The sequence below is a fragment of the Oryctolagus cuniculus genome, chromosome 18, assembly GCF_964237555.1.
Source record: "Oryctolagus cuniculus chromosome 18, mOryCun1.1, whole genome shotgun sequence".
Classification (NCBI taxonomy): Eukaryota; Metazoa; Chordata; class Mammalia; order Lagomorpha; family Leporidae; genus Oryctolagus; species Oryctolagus cuniculus.
In genome coordinates this window covers 23,635,609-23,653,682 of record NC_091449.1, presented here as the reverse complement: position 1 = coordinate 23,653,682, position 18,074 = coordinate 23,635,609, and the positions used below count along the sequence as shown (strand labels likewise).

General features: G+C 60.9%; 1 protein-coding gene across 2 annotated transcripts; it reads left to right on the top strand.

Annotated features, from left to right (window-relative positions):
- The first annotated feature begins 1,238 nt into the window (after positions 1–1,238).
- On the top strand, positions 1,239–17,860 carry LOC103347565 (USP6 N-terminal-like protein). Of its 2 annotated transcripts, none has more exons than XM_070063549.1 (5): positions 1,239–3,853; positions 4,438–4,507; positions 4,653–4,744; positions 6,001–6,040; positions 6,478–8,537. In XM_070063549.1, exons 1-5 carry the CDS (start codon positions 3,837–3,839, stop codon positions 6,568–6,570), a joined length of 312 nt encoding a protein of 103 aa, XP_069919650.1. In that variant the 5' UTR covers positions 1,239–3,836; the 3' UTR covers positions 6,571–8,537. The 2 variants fall into 2 exon arrangements, with proteins under 2 accessions (XP_069919650.1, XP_069919649.1); XM_070063548.1 differs by adding exons at positions 10,861–10,955; positions 11,313–11,378; positions 11,991–17,860 and having other exon boundaries at positions 1,240–3,853; positions 4,438–10,229.
- The last annotated feature ends 214 nt before the right edge of the window (positions 17,861–18,074 follow it).

Below are 18,074 nucleotides of genomic sequence, written 5' to 3'. Positions count from 1 at the left end.
TGCTGATGAAGGCACGGGGCACTTCAAACCGCCCATGGGGCCCTGTTCACTGAGGAAGAAGAGGGTGCCAGGAGAAGGGGCAAGGCTGGAGCAATGGGAAGCAAGAAAGGCCCAGGACATCATGAGCTCCCATAGGGTGAGAAGGAGGCTGGAGGAAGGATCCAGCCAGTGAGAGCAAGAGGGTACCGCCAGCACCTGGGAAGCCGCCCGGCCACCAGTCCTGGGCCCCCAGGCCTGATCCAGGTTCTCTGCAGCTACGATGCTCCCACCCTCAGCCCCGGGCTGAAACACAGGCACACGTCAGTGTTCTGGACAGCATGTTGGCCCCCTCTGGCAGTGTAGACATGACCTTGATGCCTCCTGTGATTTTTCTCTGCCCATTTAGGGGGATTAGTGCATTGGGAGGCAGAAGAGGTGGGTGGAGGATGTGGCTGGAAAGCCTAGGTGACCTCTCATCTGGGGCTCCAGAGCCTTGAACCAGGCCTCGAACAGCCCCTCCTGTCCTCTCGGGCCTGGCGGCGGCTGGGAAAAAACCAGACCGAACCCTGACTGCAGGTGAAGCGCAGGTGGGGACGGGCACTGCTAGGCTGCAAGCTTGTGAGAGATAGACGGGGCCAGCAAACTGGGGTCTGTGTGTTCCTGGAGGCCCCCGGTGGCCCTGCCACCTTGCCAGGCCTACTGTGTAGCCCCTGCCTGTCCCAGCCTCACCTGCACCCCCCACAGAGAACCTCCTCCTCATTCCTCATCAAGGGAGGGATTTTTAGGAGAGATTCTCAGGCACCCGGGTGCAGGAGAGGATCTGCCTTTAGCTGCCCAGATCCAGTGCCAGGCTGCAGCTCCTCCCCAGGAAGTGCCCTGTGCCTGCGCCCTGCAGGTGTCTCTAGGCCCCGGCCTCACCAGGTGTCCCGACTTCTCTGCAGAATAAAATCTTCTCAGATCCTCTTTGTTAAGGGAGCCCTCCCGGCCAGAAGACCCTGGGCCGTCCCGCGCCTATGTGGTCAGCAGGTGCAGCCCCACCTGCTGCCTGCCGGCCTCACATTGGAGGAGGCAACAATAAAAGCCCGCATTGCACAGAGTCTGCTCAGTGCTGGAACGGACACAGGGCGTGGGTGTGGGAGGCGGGTGGTGCAGCGGGCCGGCTGCCATGACTGCCAGTGGTGGCTGGATCCAGGGCTGTCCGTGTTGTTCCTGCAGGGGTGCAGTGTGGGGCGGGGTGGGTGGGGGTTCGATCTCCGTCACCAGGGCCAAGATCCACAGGGCACACGCGTCACCAACCAGGCGTAGCCGGCCAGCCTCCTTTAGAGTGGCAGTGAGAGACCCAGCGTCACCGTGAGCACACTGCGGCTCAGAGCCGGGGCGCGTGCCCAAGACTGCACAGCAGCTGCCACTCTGCTGCCCCGCCCTCTGCAGAGAGACCTGCTGGGCTGCTCAGTGTGAGGCCGTGCACGGTGGCAGTGGTGCCCACCTGTAGATGGATATGAGACCTCCCACCTCCAGGCCCAAGGGACATAAGGGGTGGGAAGAGGTCCCTGACCGGACAGGAAGACCTAAAGCTCAGGGGGCATGAACGCCCCTGGCCATGATCCAGAAATCCTCTCTCCTGCCTCAGCTGGTCCCAGTGCCAACCCCCAACTGTGGATGCAGCTGTGACCCCGCAAACACACCCCGTGTGGGGTCTCCCGCACAGTGGGCCCAGGATCTGGGTGTCTGTGGTGGCTCAGCCCTGTGGTCATGATGCTGCCGCCTGTCTCAGGCCCCCCGCATGCCTGTCTGTGCCCTCTGGGCCTGAATCTGCCACCTGCCCCCTGCTCTGACACAACTCACTGAGGGCACTCGGCACAGGGCTGTCTGGGGAGGAGCATCTGTGACATCCTGGTGACCAAGGAACTGCTGGGAGGCCCAGACAGGGTGGAGCAGCTGCTCCTGTCCCAAGGGGCTTGTTGGGGGGGGCAGGGTGGTCTGGTCCTTTTTCTGTTTCTCCCACACTTGTACCTGGGCTGCCTTCACAGAAACAATGGGTCAGGGTGGGCGCACCAGGCAGCAGTGAAATCCTGGATTGGGGCGCCCACATCCCAAGTCAGAGGGCCTGGTCCTATTCCCAGCTCCTTGGCTGCCATTCTAGCTCCCTGCTAATGCACACGCAGGGGTTCAGGTGGCACCTGCAGGTGGTGGTCCAAGCACTGGGGTTCCATCACCCAGGAGGGAGGGAGACCCAGATGCATTTCCTACCTTTGGCTGGCCCAGCCCTGATTCTGGGAGCCCAGCACTCACCCCTTCCCAGGGCCCCACCCCATCTCACCTAGCAACCTCCTACTCTGCCCGCCTCTTAAAGGTCCCACAGCCCTCTTGGTGCCACAAACTCTGTCTAAAGCACTTACCCCAGGGAGGACCTGCTCTTTGTGCTCACTGAGCTCCCTCCACAGAGCAGCAATGGGGGACCCCTGCCTCTGCAGGAGTGAAAGGGAGCCCAGGGGACGGGAGGGCTTGGGGAGCAGAGACCCCCTCGTTACCCCACCTGTTTGACCCTGGGGCTGTGTCCCACCACACCCTGTCTGACAGATGCAATTCTATGCGCAGTGAGAACACAGGCAACACCAGGTGTCTCGGTCCACTCTGCTGCTGTGACAGAATCCCACAGACTGGGGCACTGTCCAAGCCACACGAGCTGATTGGCTCACAGCTCTGGAGGGCCTTCGTGCTGCATCCAACATGGTGGCCAACATCCCATGGGGTTACAGGGAGAGGCGGGTAGAGTCAAAGATGTAGAGAGAAAGAGGGAGAAAAGTAGAGGAACTTGCTTTTATTTTGAACTTTAATTTTTATTGTTTAAAGATTTATTTATTTTAAGGCCTCAGCCACTGGCCACTGCAGGCCTCTGGTGAGGGGAACAGTGGATGGAAGAAACCACCCCCCCAGATCCACGAATTAAACATTTGTAGCAACACCTTGATAGTAAGGAAACATTTGTAGCAACAACTATGGGATCAGCACCCCGGGGAGCCGCGGGCCTGTGGCTACTCCTACCTGCGGCCTGACGTGTGCTGTCCCTGTCCTTATGGTCAGCAGCAGCCCGGTGTTACCAGCATGTGGCTCAGGTGCTGTGCCCAGGAGTTCTCAGTGCTCTGTGCCCTGTGCAGGACAGGGCCCTGGTTCCCGCTCTGGACAGGCTGGGCCACACTGGCTTGAGATCCTGTGCGGGTGGTGCTCAGCGGGACACTCCTCTGCCCTCCATCCCAGAGGACCCTTGTGTCCACCTCCTACAACTCCAGGGAAGAAGGGCTGGAACAGAGCAGGAGGGGCAGCAGAGGGTGGCAGTGCTGGGGTGGGGCCTGTGGTAGGACAGGAGGCTGCACCCCCGGGAGTCTCAGTTCAGGTCATGGCAGGGGCAGCCCCGAGTGTGGGGACAGGTCTATGTGGGGCTCCCTATGTGACCTTGTGTTCAAAGAAAGGCCTTCACAGTTGTGCTGTAATACAATTGCAGAGGCAGAAAGGAGTGGCGGGAGGTGCCGGTTGCCTGGGACTTGGGACCGTTACGACAGGTGGCAGAGGGCCCTGGCACCCCTGGTTCCGGGGCAGTTCTGCCAGAGCCCTGCCCTCTTCACCTGGGCCCTGGGGAGAACACAGGCCCCACTTCTGGTGACCTTTAATGAAGCCAGGCCTGAGGACCCTGAGCCCTGCCACAGCAGAGCCACTAGGGATTGGCTGGCAGGCTTCTGTGATGTCACAGTCACTGAGATGCGCACTCTGGGCTGGGAGGCGACCAGAGGCCAGTAGTGCGTCTACTGCCCAACTGACCAGTTGGTAGTGTAGGCAGCAGGCGCATTTCAGAGAATCACATGGATACTCAACGGAGGTGAGTGGGACTTGCTCTCTGCATGAGCTGTGGCGTGGGGAAGGTCCTGCCAGGGGGGTGGCCCTGGTCTCCCATGCCAGGTTCCATGAGTGATGTGGTGGAGCTCTGAGTGCTGCCCCTGTGTGCAGAACGTGTATACAGTTTTCTCATTCCTCCCGCTCTGCTGGTCACCAGTGTTGAATGGGCCTGGGTGTGAGTCCGTGTCTGGACATGGGTTCAAGACTAGGTGTCAGGTCAGCTGGTATCAGGTGGGCAGGGAGGCCGGCTCTGAGAGCCCCAGAGATGCGGGAGCTGGGAGCATGCCAGGGAGCCCCGTAGACTTGGGCTCCCTGGAGGACACGTGGCTGCCAGGCTGGGGGAGGAGCGCCCCTTTCCGAGGGCAGGGGAGGCAAGGTGGGGGCTGTCCTTCCCCAACCGTCCCTAGTCCCTGAGCTCTGCACAAGTCATCCTCCAGGGTCCCGGCCACCAGGTGCCCGCCTGCCTGGCTGTGTGGCAGTCCCCCCTCTGACCAGGGGGACAGCCCTCAGGGCAGCATTCCTGTGCGCTCCCCAGTGCTGACTCACATGTGCGTGTGTGTCTTACAGATTGGATATGAACGCCCTGAGGTCCCGGAGGGCCCAGGAGCGAGCAGCGCTCATCAGACAATATGAGCAGGTACAGGCCAGGGTGCTGGGGGAGGAGGTGGGGCCCTGCCTCAAGGACTGTGCCTGTGAGAGCCAGATCCTGCCTCCCTGGGGACACGGGGAGAGGGGGAGGACGAACAGCTCTCCTAGAACTTCTCATCCAGGTCCCCTCTCAGCTGCAGGGATGCCGAGGAGCGGCACTGTTGGTGCCCGAAGAAGAGGACGATGAGGGCGGCTGCCTCGTCCCTGACAGGCTTGGGTTCCTGCAGTGAGTCCTCCGCACCCCAGCTCACCCCAGGGCGGGACTGGGGTCAGAAACCCCAACATGAGGCGGCACACCTGTCCCCGGGCCCCGACCTTGAGCCCAGCTGTGGTCACAGGCAGGCACTGGTCAGCATTTGGCCAGAGCCGAGTGACCCTGGGACTCAGGACTGCAGGCAGGGACAGAGCTGGATGTGGGGCAAGCACTGGGCACTCTTACTCTGAGGCCTCTGTTTCTGTTAAGGAGAGGGGGTGGCTTGCAGGTCCCCATGCTCCCAGGCAACACAGCCTGGCCATCGCCACTCCAGAGCTGTGTCCACAGGGTTGGGGCACCAGCCTAGCATGTGGGCAGTTGTCCAGCAGGTGCCTGGCTTCAGGGCCAGGCTCAAGGCTTACGAAGACCTAGTCTGAAGGATGGCCAGGGATGTGGTCTCTGTGGCTCTGAACCTGCTTGTGGGCTCCCGCAGTACAGACCACAGGGAGGGTGCAGCTTATGGCCCTGCCCCCGGGTCTGTGCTGGCAAGAGTGGGGCCTGGGGCAGGAAGCACACTTGGAGGCTGTTCCCACAGATGTCAGGGAGAGAGGCCCCGTGGCTGGAGGGTGGGCTCCGGTGACCTGGAGTGATGGAGACATCTCGGGCCGTCTCTGGCATGACTCAGCAGCCCACCTTAGCATGGGGATAAGGGCTTCTGCCTCCATGTTGTGCCAGAACCTGGAGAATAAGTAGGAGCAGAGTGGTGGAGAGATGGCCAGGGTCCGGGCTGACAGAGGAGAGGTGAGGTGGGGCACATGACCTCAGGAGGCCAGGGCACGGGGGGAGGGTGGGCGGTGGGGGACCCTGAGTGGTGTGGGGGTCCCAGGTGCCTCGAGCCCCAGGTGCACACTCACAGCACTGAGCATCTCTCAGGAAGGCCACCCGGACTCGGTCAGTTCCAGGGTGACGTCCTGGGCAGAGCTGATGTGGGGATATAGAAGCCTCAACCCTGGGCAGCCTGGCTCTGCTCAGGACAGCCACCCCACAACTGCTGTGGGGGGCTGCCACACACCCATGAAGGTGGACCTCTGACAGGCCTGGAGCCCCCCATTGGCAGCAAGAGCCCCTGCCTGGCCCTAGGCTCCCTGTGCTCATGGTCACCAGCCCCTCCCTTCCCGTCTCAGTCCCCTGGGCTGAGAGGATGAAGCTGGTCCTTCCCTGCCCCACTAGGGAGGTCGCGGTGCCTGTTGTGGTCCTGTCCTCACCTCTCCGCCTCCCTTGCTTTCCAGTGAGCAGAAGTTGCCCCAAGACAGCACCCCGGGGGCAAAGGTAAGGACAAGTCCTTGGCCATGGGCCAGTCATCTGGAAGCAGAGCTGGGCGGAGGGGCACGTGGGGCTCGGCAGTGGTGAGTGGGAGCGCCATAAGGTCCCGCGATGTGGTACTTACACGGCACCTGCTGACATCTTACCACACTCACCTGTCCCAGAAGTGAGCCACAGCTCAGGGGCGTCTGCTGGCGGCCGCCCTGACTCATTGGCATGGTTGGGAGTGACCTGGCTGGAGCTCAGGGGCTCTTCCTTGAAGACGGGGCAGCTCGGGTCAGAGGCCAGGCCACCGATGCTCCCCCAGACAGAAGATCTGGGGCTCACGGTCTGTGCCTTTTCTGGCTCCTTCCATTTGAGCAGCCATAGAGCTCCTGAGCTGCATCCGAGGGCCCCTCTCAGAGCCCCAAGCTGGGCTCACGCCATCCTGTCTCGTTTTCCAGCGTAAACAGGAGGTAAGAAGGATCCAGAAGTGGATAAAGATGATCAAGAACCATAGTAAATACCGCGGCAGCGACAAGGTACCGTGGCGATGAGGGCCCCTCGGGAACACTGAGAGCTGAATTGGGGTTTGAGCAGTGCCCATTCCTGTGCCAGGCACCGCCTGCCTCTCAGATGCCCAGGGGCAACTGTCCAGCCCCTAGGGACACGGGTCATGGGCACACCTCCCAATACACACAGGACACTGTCCTGGTAGAAAATCTGAAGTCACTGCTGAAGACAATCCCGGATGCAGGGCAGGCGTGGTTCCAGGAGCCCTGTGGGGGCAGTCCGTACACGGCAGAGCCGGTGCCCCTGAGCCCTTGGCCCTCCAGTCACTGTGGGTCATAAGGCCCCCCTCTGGGCAGATCCTCCCTCTGCCAATACACAGGGAGCCCCTGCTTCTCCCTCTGCTGTCTCACCCTGCGCTGCCTCCACGAGTGGCCACGTTCACCACTCACCAGAGCCTCCTCTCTCCTGTAGTTTCAGCGCAGAATCTACAAAGGCATCCCTGCCCAGGTGCGTGGGAAGGTGTGGGCCGTGATGCTGGAGGTGGACAAGAGGAAGGCCCAGAACCCGGGCAAATACGCGGTACGGCTCTGCACTCAGCCCAAGGGGGCCCGGCCTGCTCGGGCCTGCTCAGGAGCCTGAGTCTCCGTGGAGGACCGTCCCTCACTGAGCCCTCGGGAGCCTCCTCCCCATCCTGCCTTCCTCTCCCTAGATCCTAGTCAGTGCCTCCTCCACATCTCCTCAGACCCAGCTGGGACTGGACAGGTGTGTTTTGTGCCAGAGGCTTTAACCTGCTCTCTGCTGAGCTCACCTGGGCAGCTTGGCATACGGCCAGAAGAGAGGACTTGCTGGTCCCTGATGGGCGGGGGTCTCCCAGGATGAGATCACAATGGTGTGAGGTAGGGAGCCCCACAGGCTCTGTGCTAACATGGCCTGCCCGCAGCTGGCCGGCCCTCACCTAGGCCTGCCCACAGCTGGTCCTGCCTTCACATGGACTTGCAGCCCCTGGCATTGCCCTTGCCTGGAGAGGCCGCTCCAATGGTCAGACAGCTCTCAATGCTTCTGGGAAAGGAGGGAGTGAGGACTGGTGTGAGCAGAGGGCAGTCAACTGCAGCTGGCTCTCATGGCCCCTGGCTGCCATCAGGGAGCAGGGCCCAGCTGTGTTTCCCACCCTGCCTCCCCCAAGTCTGCAGTCTGGGGCTGGCCCTGGGAGCTGGGCCTGGAGACAGTCATTGCCCAGGCTCAGCTCCAAGCCAAGGGTGGCTTGCAATGTCAAGATGGAGATGGGCCCCTCCAGCAGGGGGCAGCATGGGGCAGTGGTTAGGCTGTGGTTGACTCCTGGAGGGCAGGGCCTGAGATTTCAGCTAGGAGGCTCAGAAGCCTGGCTGGGGGCAGACCACGTCGTGCTGAGAGCTGAGGCAGGCAGGGGGAGTGCACAGGGACCTTTCAGAGCCCCTGTCTGCTGCTGACCATCAGGGTTACGTGGGCACTGAGGCAAGTAGGGAGCCCATGACCCTCCCTCAAGGCGGGACCCAGAAAGGAATGAGCGCTTGCAGGGAACTCCATGTCAGCCAAAAGAGCTGACGTGGACTTGAGGTCCTTGTGTTGCAATGGGGCTTGGGCAGTTCTTGAGGCTGCCCCTCCCCCTTGTCCCTGCCCTGCAGGAGATGAAAGAGCTGGCCAGGCTGGGCGCCACTCACTTCCATCACATCGACTCCGCCATCGCATGGACTTTCAGAAACCACCTCATGTTCCGGGAACGTTACGGAATGAAGTGAGGCCTCTGGGCTGGGGAGGACCCGCGGGTGGGAGGAGCAAGGGTCCTGGGGCACATGGGGTCCCTAGGGAAGATTGGGTGCAAGCCTAAAACAGTTCATTGAGCACAGAAAACAAACTTGCCTTTTCTATAGTACACAAACTTTCCCAAAGACACTGTGGAGAGAATGAAATGAAAAGAAACACCAGGGGAGACAATAGTAGCAATCTAACTAATAAAGGTGTTGTTTCCAGAATATTCAAGGAGCCCTTCAACTCAGTCACAAGGAAGCAGTGGGCAGCCCCCCAGTACCCCGGGAACACAGGCTCGGGGGGACCCTTCATGAAAGCACACACAATTCACCTCCTCAGCGCATGAACACACACTTATTCCCTACACCACAAAGGGGCACCAGCGCACAGCTGTGGGAGGGGGGAACTAAAACCACTGAGGACACCGGGTGCTGCTCCCTACAAGGCTAAACGTGCATGGGAGGCTGACTCTGCACAGCTTGGACACACGGGACTGCACTCCCACAGTGGGACGCTCACCTGTGCCCTGAACACCCACCTGGGGAAATGAAAGTGCACGTGACTGCGCCCTGGGAGGTGTGCGTGTCCATGCAGGCGGCACTCACCCACACGGTGGACAACACGCAGGTGCCCTGACGACGTCACTGCGCATGAGCAGAGTGTCACGGGCCCTGCGTGTGGCTGTCAGGCTCTGTTAGGCAGAGCTGCACTGAGAGCCTCGGCAGCACAAGACACACGGCCTCTGTCCTCTCTCTTCCAGCCAACAGGCCTTATTCCACATACTGATGGCCTATTCCGTCTACAATCCCGTGAGTATTCTGGGATCATAGCGCAGGTGCTATCCCGGCAGTCCCTGCAGGGCACCCCTGGTCACAAAGATCCCAGCCTGGGTTGAGGGGCCTCTCTCATCCACAGCTCCAAGGAAGAGCGGTAGAGGCCAGGCTCCGAGCCTCCTTGGACCCAACCTCAAGTTCTGGGAGGAGAAAGGCAGCCTTCTCCTGGGCTGGTCTCCAGACCCCAGGAGCTTGGCCGTGTTGGGATGCCCCTCCCAGGACTAGCATTCCACACAGTGGGGCGGGGGGTGAAGGCAGGGCAGATCAGGTGTACGACTTTGCTCTGGGTCCCACTGATGCCATTACACCCACCAGCCCTGTGGTTGGACCCATGGGCCTGAATCCCACTCTGTACAGCGCCACTGCCACAACCACCCACTCAGACTTTCCCATGCGTGGAGCAGGTACAGGGCTCCATGGGTGACCCAGCAAGGCCTGGACATCCCCACCCCCCTGACCTGCCACTGGCCAACCCTGCCTGGTGCCCTGGTTCCCAGGGGGCCTGGCACTCAGGAAGCCCAGGCCTGCACCCATGCCAGAGGCACCTCCTGTTCCGGTCCTGGTAGCACTTCCTGGCTTACTTCTTCATCGTGTGAGAAAGGGCCACCGGCTCACCTGCAGAGCTCAGGGGTCCAGAAGCTTCCATGGGCATGGATCTGGATTCCCACAGCAACCTGGCCCATGCTGACATCTTGGGGGTAACAGGTGTCCATACTTGAGCTCTCCCCCTGTGCTGCCTAAGCTCAGGCCCTGCAGGATTCCCTCCAGGAACTTGGAGAACTTCTCTGGGCTCCAATTCTTGGGCAGCTGACACCAAGTGGCAGGATTCAGGCACAGGGGCTCCCTGTGCCTAAATCTTCCTGGACCCTTCAGTGGGTGACCCTGATCTCCCTGAGAGGTGGGCCATCCTAGGATATCATTCTTGCCAGGGGAGGTCTCCTAAAGGTATTCTGGGATCTTGCAGGAGGTGGGCTACAGCCAGGGTCTGAGCCATGTGGTGGCGCTGTTGCTCATGTATATGCCCGAGGAGGACTCTTTCTGGGCCCTGGTGCAGCTCATGGAAAGCAGGAAGCACGCGATGCAGGGTAGGTGGATGGAGTATGGGGCCCAGTGCATGCAAGTCCGTGCACGGCCCTCACTGGCTCCTGAATGTGCAGGACAGTGTCACAGTGTGTGTGTGGGGGGGTGCTCCCTAGAAGCCAGGGCTGGCAGAGGCCTCCCAGACTGAGCCAGCCGCCTTCTTTCACCACCACCCAAAGGCCCTGCAGCTTGGCCATGGCCATCCTGGGTGTGGGAACCTTCAGAACAAGGGGTCCTGTCCTTGTCCAGTGACTCAGGTCGATTCTGGCTCTTCTGCCTCACACATCTGTACACAACTCTCAAGCACAGAGCCACACCTAGGGAACTTGTGGAAGGCAGTATCCCCTGTACGGTCACCCCTCCTCACTCCTGAGTCTTGGAATGGTCAGGAGTCACCCAGTCTGACTGCACCCACCCCAGCGGGCTCCAGGGGGCAGCCTGGCCTGGGCTGCACACAGTCACCCACCTGCACCCACCTCCCAAGCAGATCCTCTGCCCTGGCCACGTTCATCCCCACCTGCCCCTGGTCCAGCCTCCCCTGACCCTCAGTGCTCAGAAGCACCCCACCCAGGCCTGGGGCTCTCCAGCCTTCCTAGGAGGAGGCTCTCACATGAGGGTGTGGCTGATTCTACTCAGGTTTCTACAAACCAAACACCCCCAAACTGGAGCGATTCCAGCAACACCTGGGGCTCATTGTGCATCGCGTGCTCCCCTCCCTGGAGAAACACCTGGTAAGTTAAGCATCTCCTTTCTCCTCTTGGGGGCTCTGGGCTCATGGGACTGCTTCCTGAGCCAGGGGAGGCCACGTCCTCACCAAAACTTTCCTTGGTTATGGGGGTCCGCGGCAGCTTGGGTGTTGGTTTGTTGTCCAGCACTTGGTCCCCCAGAGTTGGCGTAGATTGAAGGGAGACGCTGTCCCCAGAGCAGAGTGGAAGGAGGGACCTGTGTCCCTTCAGGAACCTGCATGGCTGGGAGGGGGGATGCCCCTGCTGCTGGGCTTCCTGCACCCAGGGGCTCTGCCCCAGGGCTCAGATTAGAGGGAGTCAGGCCTGGGCCCTGGGCCCTGAGCCCCCTCTGCCTCTTCTTAGGAGAAGGAGGGTGTGTGCCTGGAGGACTCCACCGCCCACTGGTACATCCAGTGCTTCCTGGATGGGGTAAGTGCCCCGGGGACCCCTTGCCCAGGGAAGCTCCTGCCCCAGTGCCTGGTTCTCTGGTGCTGGTGGCCTGTGACTCTGAGCTCCCCCAGCACCAGAAGACACAGGAGGGAGCCTGCTGTGCAGACCAGGCAGGCCCTGTCCAGCCCTGCTAAGGGTGGTCCAAGCTGAGGCTGAGCCTCAGAGCCAGCAAGGAGGGGACAGGTCCCACCAGGACCCATCCTGAGAGCCTGGCAAAGGCCAGAGCCCTACAGTGAGAGGCAGGAGATCCATAGACCCCCCGAGGCAGAGGCTGGTGGCAGCACAGCCCAAGGGCTGAGCCCTCCCCCAGGTCCCTGGGGTGTCTGGCATCTCCAGTGTGGCTTCCAAAGTGTGCAGACCCCCAGGGTCCAGGACAGGACATGGTCATCCTCTGTGGGTCTGGTTCGCTGAGTGGGCAGGGATGTGGCCATGAGGCATGGCCTCCCCTCCCCTCCCAGGAGGAGCTCTGGCCTTCTTGTGTGATCAGCCTCCTGGAGTCTCCCTCTGTCCTAGGGGAGTGACACTGCACACCCACCCCTGTGGGCCCTGCTGAGGCCCTGACGGCGGGTCCTCCAATGCCTCTGTCCCCAGGTGCCATTCCACCTGGCTCTGAGAATATGGGATATATACATCCTGGAGGGCGAGCACGTGCTCCCAGCCATGGCATACACGGCCCTCAAGATCCATAACAGTGAGTCCTCAGGGCCCACAGAGGCCCGGGTGCTGGGACGGAGGAGCTGGGGGTCCCCCTGCCTGTCCCTCATGAGCAGGGCTTGAGGGAGGGATGAGGGGGTTGGGGAGGCCTGGGTTCCCTTCAGGAGGGCACTGAGAATCCCCCTGTTGCATCCCCAATCCCAGGCCCCCACAGACCACAAGGAGAAGTGGCCAGGGTCATCGCACTGTCAATTGGCCCCTGAGCAGTCCCTCCAGGGCTTGGCTTGACACCCAAGGGTGTCCAAGGGTGTCTGCAGCCCATGTCTGGTGCTGGGACAGGGCTTGGGGCAGCCATGGTGGCTGCGCCATCCCTAGGGCATCTCCCAGCCTGACACCCACCCGCATGTCTAGAGCGCCTGCTGAAGATGCCCCGGGACCACCTCCGGGAGTTCCTGCAGGTGACCCTGAAGCAGGCCTGGTCTCTGAGTGAGGATGCGGTCATCAGGCAGCTGCGGGCCTCCATGCGTGAGCTGGGGAAGCTCCAGTGCCTCCTGCCTCCCGAAGGTGAGTCCAGCACAAGGCCCCGTCCCATGCTCCCTTGGGGGAGTCAGTAGTGGGAGTGCCAGGCCCTGACATCCCCGCCCAGGGCCTCACCTCTTCCTGGTCCTCCTTGTCCTCCCCGGGCTCAGCAGTTCCGCTTTCTGAAGCTCTGACAGCATGGCCTGGCAGGGCCTCGGGCAGCTTCCCAGAATCCTCCTGTGGGTGCCGGCTCTCCCCCCACGACTCTGGGGCCAGGCCGTGGAGCTGTCCTCAGGGCATTTGTGGCTCTGGCTCCTCGGCTGACTCCCACTCTGGAGTGGATTAGAGGCCCTGCCTTGAGCTACCCTGCCCAGGTCTGGAGCAGGTGTCCTGGCTCAGTGCCCCCAGGAGCCTGGAGCACAGCTGGACCCCCAATCCAGCAAGATGAGAAGTGGCCCTGCCTGCCCAGGGGGCCTCTCCCCAACTGACCCCACACAGGCTCCTGGCCCGATGACCACAGCTGTCTGCACACAGGACCCTCCTAGGACAGGGGTGGGCGGGGCTTCCACCTGCATGTGGGTAGGGCTAGAGGGAGGTGGGGCTGTGGGAGACCCTGTGCAGTGATGTAAAGGCTGCCAGCACTGGATCCCCTTCAGCCATCTGAGAACCCCTGGAAGGCCCAGGTGCCCTGAGCCCAGTTGTGGGGGCCGAGTGCACTCCTGCGAGCAGGGCTGGGCACAGAGGCAGGCGCTGGGGGCCCCCGTGGCAGAACACAAGAGTGTGGGCTCTGCAGCCCTAGCCTCGGGCCAACAGAAGGCAGCGGGACCCGGAGCATCGCTGGCCTCTGGGCTCTGGTGGGGAGGGGTCCCTGTGCTTGTCCCCTGCTGCTGCTGCCATCATGGACCTGAGCGCCTGGGTCCCCATGCAGAGCAGAGATGGACTTGTCCCAGCTCTAGAGGCTCTAAGTGGGGGCCCAGGTGCAGGTTGTCCAGGCACTGGGGAGGCTCCACTGCACCTCCAGATGCTGCCTCCTTGGGTGCTCGTAGGACAGTAGTGGTGACAGCCCAGTCTCACCAGGAAAGAGACAGTGGCCCAGGGGCAGAGGACACAGGGCACCCCTGCCACCTCTTTAGAAACTGCATTCCCTGTCCCCAAGGGCCTGAACCGGACTCCATGTCTGCCCCACAGCCCCAGCTCTCACCCCATCATCTTAGGCTCAGTTCCTTTCCAGCCATGTAGGAGGGACTCAGATGCGGGAAATTCAGCCAATGCACTGTTAGGGCGCAGCAGGTCAGGTGGGGAAGGTGATGGGGTCCTGAGTTGGTGCTTTAGTCCCCAGAGATGAGAGTGAGGCAAGGAGTTCAGGGCCATCCACCCTGTGATGGCTGTGCAGGAGGAGCCGGTGGTGTCCCAGGGCTCCCCTGGCCCGGGCTGCACACACCCTCCCGTCTGGGGCCAGCAGCCTGGAAGAGTCCTCAGCGTCACACGTGGTGATGGGGACCCCAGGATGAGGTCGGGGCAGGCACCCTGCAGGCCAGACGGGGGCTGTGGAGAAGCAAACCGCGTCTCTTCTTCTTCCAGCCAAGGCCATCGAACAGTGCAGCAGGCCCCTGGGGCAGGCACGCGTCCCCCAGATGCACGTTCCTGCCCCCACTGCTCCGAAGGCCAAAATCACCATTCAGGACACAGTGGCAGTGTGGGAGCAGACCAGGGGTCCCGCTACCCGTGCAGTGATGATCCGTCCTCCAGGAAGCTTTGGCCTCCGCATCACCAAGAGGGAAGGCATGGAGGAGGAGGAGAGCTGGGAAGGCAGCCCAGAGCCCCTCGGCCTGGGCTCCCCTGTGGGGACCACAGAGTCTCCAGGTTCTGCCAGCCCCACGGAGTCTCCAAAGTGCTCGAGGTGGGGAGGCCTGTGCCAGTGCGCCAGTCTCCCTAACCTGAGCGGGCCAGAGCACAGGGAGGACGACTCCTCCGACGCTGGCAGCCGGGAGGGCCTGTGGATGTGGGCTTCTCCACGGGCCTCAGAGCCCCCGGAACCAGGGCCCATGCAGGCTGTCCCCGCCTGGGGGCCACGGCTGAAGACTCCCCACTACTGGCATGGCAGCCCCACGCACTCTGGGGAGAGTCACGGGCTGGAGCCGGCCAGAGCCAGCCCTGGGCTGGGAGACCAGGCCCGCGTGCCCTCCCTGGCCAGAGGCCTCCTTACCTCTTATTCTGTGGGGCACCTGGATGATGGGTGCCTCCTAGAAGAGAGGCCGAGTCCAGCATCTGTCCTGCCCAGGCTGGGCAGCAGCCTTCCGTGTGTCTTCACGGCATCCTATACACTTGGTTGAGCCCCCACCCCCCAGGCTCTTCCTGGGGCCAGGACACGCTGACACTGGAAGACAACAGCCGTGCCAGGAGCCACTGTACTCTCCTCCCCGCCCCCTCCCCCACCACCACCCTCAGGTGGTGCTGAGCCTGTATTAAATTGTTCCATGGAAAGGAGTTTGCTCCAGTTTGTGATCCCGGCGCCCAGCGGCAGCAAGCTTCCCCGTGTTCCTGGGGAGATGGGTGGTTCCACAGCCCCCAGCCCCAGGCAGAGACCCACTCAGGACCCTGCAGGCAATGCCTGAGATTCAGCTGTGCCCTGTGGGGACTGGGCCAGGGTGGGAGAGCAGCAGCCGTGAGTGCCCGTGACCTCTGGGACAGATCGGCACAATAGGAACAGCCGTGGTTGGAGGGCCTGTGTCACCTCTGTGCTCTCCCCTAGACCTGGGCGGCCGTGGCTGCAGCATCCCTGGCTTGACCCCACATGGCTCTCCCACATGGGAGAGGATGTGCACTGTGGGCTGGGAGGCGACCAGTGGCTAGAGTGCGTCTACTGCCCAACTGACCAGGTGTTGGTAGCGTAGGCAGGAGGCACATTTGATAGAATTGCATGGATTCTCGGTGGAGGTGAGAGGGACTTGCTCTCGGCTGTGCCTGTGTGTGAACACCACGGGAGTAGAGCCCTTTGCCCTGGGACTCAGAGAGGTTCTCCAGGAAGGGCTGCCGCAGCGCGCTGGAGGGGCCTGGTCTGTGTGCTGAGCTCATGTGCTGTGGGCAGGAAGGGCCCTAGCACGCAGGTCACCTTGCTCTCCCACAAGCACCACTGTCAGAGGTGATCTCTGTGGCCGTGTAGCCACAGCTCTCAGCCGGCCACGTGGGCCATGGCTCACCTGAAATTCAGGGGCGGCTCCAGAGCCCTGTAAGGACTGGCGGTGAATTCGCAGACTCAGCATTTCCCAGCTCCTACCCGGCTCCTGTCTCCCAGGACACAGATGAGGCCCCGCGATGGCTCTAGAGGTTGACCTGAGGGACTCGAAGTCCTGCCAGACTCCCAGGTGCCGTGAGCAGTGCTGCTGAGCTGGCCTCTGCCTGGACCCCCAGCCACCCCTAACAGAGGACTCAGACCTGGGGGTTTAGGGGGCACAGGAAGCCAGAGCAGGTTTAGGGAGACCTCAACTAAAATCCGCGATGGGGAACCCCTGATGCTTCGGGAAGAGGCTTTCTCAGAAACCCTTCAGGGACATTGGAGGGCATTTAGCTGCAGTTGGAGGGGAGTCCTGGCCACTCTGTGTGGCAATAGCAAAATACCTGAAGCCGCGTTGCTTAGAAAATGAAAGAAGTTCACTTTGCCTGTGGCTTGACCAGCCCGAGAGCGTGGCACGGCACCAGCTTCTGGTGAGGGTCTCATGGCAGACAGCATCCCCCAGCAGGAGCCCGAGTGAGATGGGGCTGGAGGAGGACTGGGCCCTGTCCCTGATGACAACCCCAGGGCAGGCAACGTGGGGAAGACACCACTGGGACACGTGCATCCCCTCCTGGACCACCCGGGGTCCATCCCCTGCCTCAGCCCCTGAGTCCAGCTTCTTCCACATGTGCACTGTTGCAGTTGATTTCTCAACAATGTTGCAGTGGAGTCGTTTCTGAGAGGAGGAGCCTGGTGGCGGCTAGAGGCAGGGAGTCACCACACAGACCCCCGGAGTCCGGTGAAAGTGGGCTTGAGGCAAGCAGCCCACAGACTCGTTTATTTCAGTTAGTACAACAGCTTATATAGCCAAGACAGCCAATCCGGTCATGGGGTGGTTTATACCCTAACCAATCACAGCCTGTTGTCAGGCAGTATTGGAAGCCATCCAATCACAGCCTGTTGCCAGGCAGGCTCCACTGCCAGATGGGATTCAAAGCCATTCCTGAGTAACTGACGCTCGCTTGCCAGCGGTCATCTTGACATGGCCTTCTCATTCCACCACATTTCCCCCTTTCATTTATTTTTGAGCAATGGGAGGCATGATTTTTGGCCATACCATTGTTGACCCTGTGTCCATGTGGTCTCTGTACGTGGCTGTGCCTGTCTTAGGTTGTCCCCCAGGGGATCTTACCCGTTGTTGACTAAACAGTGCTCAACACGGGAGACCACTGGTGTGCTTGCTCAGATGTGGTAGGAATGAGGAAGAATGGTAACCAGGAATTGTGTGACCACACACAGGCTGTGGGCTGTTTGAGTGGCTGACTAGAGCTAGTGGGGTATGAAGCATTAATGGATGTGGCTATGGGCAGTTTCCCAGGGTAGGATGATAGGGCAGGTGCGTCTGCTAACAAGGCTGACTCTCAGTCTTGTTCAGCTGGTGCTGGTTGGCTGTCAGTTGCAGGCTTGATGTTTCTGGCTGGTACCCAAATGGGCTGTGCCGCATTCTCTGGAAAGACACAAGCATATCCTCGACCTTTGGTTAGAGAGGGTGTGGCCCCTTCCATTCTCCTGTCAGGGGTATTTCCACCTAACCATAGGGGCCGGGGTCTGGGATGGAAAGGATCCCCAGTGTTTATAAACTGGGCTGACCCCTTGGAATCAAAAGGAAGAAACTTGATAGTGAAAAGGACCTCAGTCAAAGCAAGCTGTGGGTCTGGGGGCATACGGTTGTTTTTCTGTCCTTGTAAGAGATCTTTAATCGTCCTATGAGTTCTTTCAATGATTGCCTGCCCCTGTGGCTTGTATGGGATACCTGTGGCAGACTGTATGTTCCAGGACCTCAGGAAGGAATTAAATTCCTGTGGTGTATACGCTGGCCCGTTATCAGGCTTTATTGTCCAGGGGACACCGAGGACTAGCAGGGCTGACTTAACCGCCTTTATCACATTTCTAGCCTTTTCTCCGGATTGGGCTGCTGCAAATACAGCCTTTGAATACGTATCTCCCACCACATGGACAAACATAAGTTGACCAAAGGAGTTCATGTGGGTGAAGTCCACTTGCCAGAGCTTCTAAGGAGCAAGTCCTCACGGGTTCACTCCTGCTTGTAGCAGTGGGGCTGACGGGGCGAGGGGGCACAATTCTTGCAAGAGTGCACTAGGTGTTTGCATTGGCTCATTGTTAGCTCCGGGAAAAGTGATTTTGTGTCGCTTTCTGCCATATGAAGTTTTTGGTGTAGAATAGGGGCTTGTTCTAGGTGTCTGATGGCAGCCATGTTGCAGGAGATA

Coding starts and splice junctions, on each gene's coding strand:
- LOC103347565 (XM_070063548.1), top strand. CDS start 10,157: ATGTATATGCCCGAGGAGGACTCTTTCTGGGCCCTGGTGCAGCTCATG. Junction 10,956..11,312: donor CCTCCCTGGAGAAACACCTG/GTAAGTTAAGCA, acceptor GCCTCTTCTTAG/GAGAAGGAGGGTGTGTGCCT. Junction 11,379..11,990: donor TCCAGTGCTTCCTGGATGGG/GTAAGTGCCCCG, acceptor CTCTGTCCCCAG/GTGCCATTCCACCTGGCTCT.